General features: G+C 45.5%; 1 protein-coding gene across 1 annotated transcript in view; it reads left to right on the forward strand.

Moving 5' to 3' along the window:
- cacna2d4a (calcium channel, voltage-dependent, alpha 2/delta subunit 4a) overlaps positions 1-7,500 on the forward strand; it is a gene marked incomplete at both ends in the record, with an annotated part of 91,236 nt that overhangs the window by 77,130 nt on the left and 6,606 nt on the right. Inside the window, 4 exons of the mRNA XM_084483288.1 lie at positions 2,356-2,370; positions 3,274-3,318; positions 3,464-3,526; positions 6,207-6,277. Coding sequence (XP_084339414.1) covers positions 2,356-2,370; positions 3,274-3,318; positions 3,464-3,526; positions 6,207-6,277 — 194 coding nt within the window. The remainder of the gene's footprint in view (positions 1-2,355; positions 2,371-3,273; positions 3,319-3,463; positions 3,527-6,206; positions 6,278-7,500) is intronic.

The following is a 7,500-nucleotide window of genomic DNA, read 5'->3' on the forward strand; positions in this document are numbered from 1 at the left end:
ATGTCCGCTGGAGAATGGAAAAGGCCCTTAATAAACAGCCACATAAAAGTGTCAACAACAACATGCACACACACACACACACACCAATTGGGGAAGGTATTGAGTGAGCTCACTGGGTCACAAAAAAAGCATGGTATAAGTAGAGTCGGTCCTTGGCTCCTCCATGCTGTGAATAAAAGGTTTAGTTGTGAGCTTAAATCCGTCACAAATGCTTGATGAGACCACGAGACACATCCGTCTGATGTGTCTCGTGGTCTCATCAAACAATTGTTCAGACTGCTGAATCATCTTCAGCTATCATTATAACATTCTGGCTCTGTGCAAAGAAACTTAGCAGAAGTGTTATTACCTAAAATCACAATGTTAGCTACAAAGGTAGCATGTGTTGTACACCTTATGTCTGATAACATGCAAATCAATGGGTTGCCCATGAAATAAAATCTATACATTGAAACCTGAAACTACGCCGGGTTTAATGTGTAAATGAGTCGTACCTTAACATGTTCAGCTCGGTTTGACCAAGGCCTGCCAGGAGCGCCCACGCTGTGACCAAAAACCCTGCAGCGATTATACGACGCCGTTGGCAACTCAGACTCACAGACCCACCGCAGCAATAACAATGCGATTTTCATCTGGATTTCTCATATCAAAACGATAAATCGTCCTATACGAGACAACGGCCATCGTCCGCCTTTCAAGAGAGAGACGTTAACGACCTCGAGCCGTCCCACGGTGAGCCTCTCTGTAGCGACACGACAAGACAAACGCTGATCCACACCCCGGCTCCGGGTGAAGCCACCGCGACGCGTGTCCTTTAACAGAGGCTCTCCATAAGCTAATGATGCTGCCTGACTTCAGGAACTCTGGTTCAATCAATGTACGAACGCTAACTCGCAGGATTCTACAAATGCAGCCTGTCGATTCTCCATTTGTAAATGGCTAGTCACCGTTGTTAACATGACTCTGCCGGGGATCCCCGTGAGCTTTCTTGTTTTGTTGAAATGGCAGAGATGGGGGATTGAGATGGGGAATTGAAGGGAGGAGCTCCTGTTCTTGGTAATGAGAATGTGGAGGATGAGCGATGCTTCCTCTCAGACACAGTCACGCTGTGTATTGCCTCAACCAGAGGACAGAGGGCCGCCGGCTGTCCCCAGGTAGTCCCCAGATAGCCTCATCTGGGAATAGGCTTGAAGGAAAATGGAACCGCAGAGACAGCGAAACGCATTCATTAGAAGCCCACTGGACACACTCTGGCTAGAACCCATGAGAAACATTGTGAGATATGACCTTAAGTTATTCTGTTCACAGCTTTCCTTTGTTAGCTTGGAAACTCGGTATAGAGAGACAGGGAACTTACAAGTTACAAGGGGACTGGGGGGCATATTTTAAGCTGGGTTGCTACACGTCTTTTGCTAAAGGGTTTTGGGTCAGTGAAACGTAATTTGTTATCGCCATGCCTGAACGGCATAAAGCCCCCGTGAAGCAAAAATCATGCAGTGTCGGCCCCTCATATGCGGTTCACACCGCAATTTGTGGAAGTTCTCGCACCTCTGAAATTTGTAAGCTCCATGAGCGATGTGATCCACCTGGGGTGTCGACAACAACATCACGGCAAAAAGGGCGGCTATAAACACCATGGCCGTGTGGACGATCCACACACTTCATGGACGCTGTATCACAGCGACACTGAAGTCAGCTTAAAGCTCTTCATGCGCGCATAATTTCTCCAAATTGCCTATCCTAGCTTTAACTCCTCAGCCCCCTCCGCGACTCTGTCCTCTTCTACCATTCTTCATCATACATACCTTTAAAGTGATATAAATAGCGGCCATTTGGCCTCCAAGCGCATGATTTGGCCGCAAATGGTTTGTGACCGGTGCTCCCACACACATTAATAATAAGAACACATTTTATTTTAAGCACCTTTCAAGGAACACAAAGACAAATATATACTATATAAATTAAAGTAGATGTAGGTAGGATACATATATATATATATATATATATATATATATACACACATGAACACATAAGTTACATATATATACACACATATATACATATTAACATACATACACACATGCATACACACATATAGGGATCAAAGTAATCAAAGAAACGATAAAAACAAAGAAATCACAGTCAACGCTTGTGTCTTTCTGTGTCTCTTCGTGGGCCGTTTAACAACAGCAATGTGACATAGCGTATGTGTCAACGGAGTGCGACGGGCTGGATGGTGAGGAACTGTTTCTCTACCACTCTAACGACTCTCTCTCTCTCTCATCCTCTCTCTCCCACTGTGTCTCTTTGTCTTTTCTCATTCCCTTCATCTGGATGGTGTCTTCATCTGCTCAGCCGAACGACACTGACGTAAGTAGACATCACTCGTCCGCTCCTCTCCTCTCCTCTCCTCTCCTGTCTCCTTCCCTCCCTCCTTCCTCTTTCTTTCCCTTTCGGCTTCTTTGTTCCCCGCGGCCCTCCTCACCCGTTGGAACAGCACCAGCTGAGTGCTGTGAATGCAGCTTCACACTTCCGCAAAACAGATTGGATGCTGTTCTGCAACGTGGACACACACACACACACACGCCTGCGAGAGCACACATGCGCACATGCACACACGTGCGTACAGTGTGTGTGTGCCTGTACACATGCACACACATATATATATATATATAACACATAACACCCCCACACTCTCTCACAGGCTAATCTAAGTTCCTTCAGACATGTGACAGACACACACATCATAACTTTCATCATACACACACAGTTACACACACCGACAATGTAGGAGGACAAAGTGATGTCACAGCTCACCTTCACACACACACACACACACACACACACACACACACACACACACACACAGAAACACCAGAGGTACAATCTTCCCAGGGCAAGGTTCAATATATTCAAATTGTCCTTCATCCCCAGTGCCATAAACCTGCTTAATTTGCACATTAAATTACCTATTTTTATATACCTATCTCTGTACCCTTTCAGCTATTTCACTTTTACTGTTCTACAGCCATTTCCATCGTTTTTATTTTCTCTGTGGACAGACACTGTGATATTGTCCTGTGTTTTAGTGTAGTGTTTTACTTATTCTGCTTTACTTGGCTTATTTAAGTGCGTTGGTTTGTGTATTGTCATATGCATTGCGCAGTATGGTAAACAACAATTCCCCTGATGGGAAAATAAACTCAACCTTGAAACTTGAAATTGTGTGTCAGTTGTTGTTTTTCTTATTATTTTTCCTCTGTCTTCCCACAGTGCTCCAACATAGAGGGAGTGTGTCCCCTTCGCTGTGACAGCTATGTAAGTAGAGAATAAGTGGAGTAGAAAGGCACGCTCCCGGCTGGGAAATGGAGAGGTGTTTACTGTTTACCCTAACTCTCATTTCTTCACCCTGTTCCTCATTTTCTTGCTCTTTTTCTTTCTCTCTTTCTCTCTTTCTTTCTAGGATATAGCCTGCTATCTGATAGACAACAATGGCTTTGTCATCATTTCCAAGGAGCGCAATGACGTGAGTTTACCCACTCGCGCGCACACACACACACACACACACACACACACACACACACACACACACACACACACACACACACACACACACACAACACATATTCCCAGGAACTCCCAATAATAATTATAATAGACTGTTTTAATTATAAAGACATCAAGATACACTTTCGATAGACAAAATAAAAAATAGAGCTTTTTAATCATTATTTTAAATATTTCCGGGGTAGCATCTCCCTTTCACTACGGAGGTCCGGGCAAAGCCCTGAATGTCCTCCAGTCCTAGTGACGGCCCTGCACACACATAAACACACACTTCACCTCCCAGCCTGTTACACAGCCGGCTAATTAAAGCAGGTAGACTTTTGATGTGTTCTATAATAAAGTCCTTATGAAGTGTAGGATGCTGACGGGACAGCTCGGGGGGGAGCTCCCATAGCGGGGCTCAAGACGTCGGTTGTACAACGCAGCAGATGGTGACCCTGGTGAAACACTGGCTCCTTCTTCCTTAATAGGACACTACACTAAAACACTGGCTCCTTCTTCCTTAATAGGACACTACATTAAAACACTGGCTCCTTCTTCCTTAATAGGACACTACACTAAAGCACTGGCTCGTTCTTCCTTAATAGGACACTACACTAAAACACTGGCTCCTCCTCCCTTAATAGGACACTACACTAAAACACTGAATACTTCTTTATTCAAAGTGATGGTTTTTACCCAACGGGTGTTGGTTCCTGAAGGGTACTTCAGTGTGAGAAGGTCGCTATACAACTGGATAAAAATATAAAGGGATTTGTTATTATGTAGCGCAATTGTGTACATTACAACCACAATATCACACTCTCACAATAATAAAGAATGTATTTTCTATGTATTTAATTGAGTATAATAACGGCGGTCGTGGTTGAGTCTGAAGAGCGTCGAGGGCGCTTTGTGCCCAGCCCAGCGCTCCACAGCCACTTTGGATGGAGAAGAGTTGACAGGCTGAAATGAGTCCGCAACGTGAATCAGCAGATCTGCAGACGGCAGTGCAGTGGAGATGAGCACAAGGGTAGAAAGCGGAGCAGGGCTGCAACACAACAACAACAACAACAACCACAACAACTTATCGTTCATCTCTCAAACAGCTTGCCCCTCATTCGCCATCCCTCCACCCTGTCACCCTGTCATCCCTCACCCTGTCACCCTGTCATCCCTCCACCCTCCACCCCTCACCCTTTCACCCTGTCATCCCTCCACCCTCTCACCCTGTCACCCTTTCACCCTGTCATCCCTCCACCCTGTCACCCTTTCACCCTGTCATCCCTCCACCCTTCACCCTGTCATCCCTCCACCCTTCACCCTGTCATCCCTCCACCCTTCACCTTGTCATTCCACCACCCTGTCATCCTGTCACCCTGTCACTCTGTCATCCTTCCACCCTGTCATCCCTCCACCCTGTCATCCTGTCACCCTGTCATCCTGTCATCCCTCCACCCTGTCACCCTGTCATCCCCCCATTTCCATTCAAGGCGTTTAACAGACGCTTTTATCCAAAGCCACTTCCAATAAGTCCATCTGTCAGAAGAAAGTGAAACAACAATATATCTCTGTGGGTACAGTGAGGATGTTTATAGGACCAATTGAAAGCACTAACCATCACTAGGTTAACCCGTTCCCGCTCCTTATGCCCTCCTCGTCCCAGGTTGTCTACTGCTGCATGTTGATGAGATGTCTCATTAAGTAGTTATGAGGTCTGAAGTATGCAAAGGACTTGCATGACAGAAGGAAACGGTGTTTCAGAATGCATCAACGTTCCTTTTTTATTTATAATGAATGATTCATTATGAATAATTAGTGAGCTTATGTCTAGACAACCCTGGATGAAATATTCAACCATTTATTTTGTGCCAGCATGGTGTCTTTATTGCCAAGTTGTAATTGGAAATTCCTCGTCTTTCTAACATTGACAATCACAACAAAGGGGTTTTGTTCACCTGTATAATAAGAGAGTAATTGTTAGTAATGGCGCTTTAGATCCCTTTATGGTTTCTGTGCAAGTAATGGTTTTAATATGAGTTTATTCACACACACATTCTGGTTCCGTCTTCCTCCTCTCCTTTCTAAACAACATACAAATAGGAACAGGATGTTTCATGTTTGGTGTTTTGTACCTTCAAGATGCAATTTGCAGACACAAATGTCCTATCTCAGGCTCTCAGGGACACACATACGCACACACACACGCACACACACACACACACACACACACACACACACACACACAAATACACACACACAGAGGCATAGAGAGGCCATTGTAATTTTGCCTTCAAACACAATAGCCAGCTGTGGTAGTGTAAGCCGTGAAACATGTTGCTATTATTGGATGATATGTGAAGCTGACCAGAGTTGTCATCTTACACAATACAATTGAGCAGAAGAGGAAGGTCTTGTTTATTAAAGTTGATTTGTGTGTTTGTGTGTGTGTGTGTGTGTGTGTGTGTGTGTGTGTGTGTGTGTGTGTATTGTGAGTGTGTACCTATGTGTGGAGTGTGATAAAGGAATGACAGACAACGGGATATTGAACAGATAATGGGTTTTTCTATTCAGGCTGAGGACATGACATGATTAAGATCTCCATAACCAATCCGATGTTCGCCATAACTGTTAGTCCCGCCTTTCCTCTGCCCTGATAGGCTGGGCGGTTCTTCGGCGAGGTTGATGGATCTGTGATGACGACGCTGATCAGGATGGGCATGTTCAAAAGGTAACAGTTTGTTATTTTGTATTCAGGGGGTGGGGTGAGGGCGGTGGATGGATGTGGAGGTGATACAGGTGGTGGGGATGGTGGTGGGGTGAGGGCGGTGGATGGATGTGGAGGTGATACAGAAAAACCTGCAATACATCATAAAATGAATCAATTCAAACAATTACACTTTTCCGATGAAAAGTCCATTAACAGTCTTGCAAAATACCAAAAAGGCTCCAAAATGTGAAACCGAAACCAAAAGTCTGAATGGATTTTTGATTCCATTCAGTGCGATCCTGTCCCGTGTGTGTGTGTGTGTGTGTGTGTGTGTGTAATGGGAACGGATGGATCAGAGCCTGTAACTTAACTGGCTCATCATCTCCCCCACGGTGCAGGTGTCTGGTGGGGGGTGGGGGGGGGGGGAGGCCGAGTGATCACTTGTCCTGGCAGGACGGCGGGGGCTGACAGTCTGTCTTTGGTTCTGCAAGAGGCAAACTGTCACGTTCACAGACACACTGAGAGTGTGAGGCTCTGTCAGAGCTAAACAGCAGGGAGGAGGTCTGCCCACCACCCACATCCCCCCCTCCACCCACACCCCGCTGACCCCCCGCTGGCACCCATACGCCCGGGTTCCGGCTGTGTGTGAATAGCGAGAGATTCATTCACAAAGTTTAGGAGATTTATCAGTACCTATCTGATGCAAAGGTCGTTTTTTATCGAACCAGTGTCCTCGGCACCATAAACAGACCCAAAGTAGAGACAGTTTACCTCCCTCATAATAACACTCTCATGATGGGTTTCCTCCTAATGTGTTGCTCTGTTTTCCTCTCAGTGGACTCACTTTGTCCTCGTTGTTGTCAATTTGTTGTCCTGTGCGACTGACCTACTTTTCACCGAGCCTTTCGGCAAAAATACTCAAAATAGTCTGACTCACGACAATCCTGAAACAAATAGACGGTATCGGTATCACGTACAACACACAACACAACATCTAACGCACCGCAAAGACACAAAGACAGAGGCTGGGTTCTGGTTCATCATACGACAACAGCCCTCTGTAGTTATTATTACAGGCGTATAATATGACTATGCTAATGTATGCAAATCGGCTTACAACAGTGAGCATGGACCAGCAGAGTGTGAGCGGTGGACGTTGCCGGTCCCATATTGATACAGCGTGTCATCGTTGCTAGGGTTTTAGAGAGGCGACTGAACCGGCTGTTTGTTGAACTCGTTTTGAC

Source organism: Micromesistius poutassou (assembly GCF_964030765.1).
Source record: "Micromesistius poutassou genome assembly, chromosome: 18".
Classification (NCBI taxonomy): domain Eukaryota; kingdom Metazoa; phylum Chordata; class Actinopteri; order Gadiformes; family Gadidae; genus Micromesistius; species Micromesistius poutassou.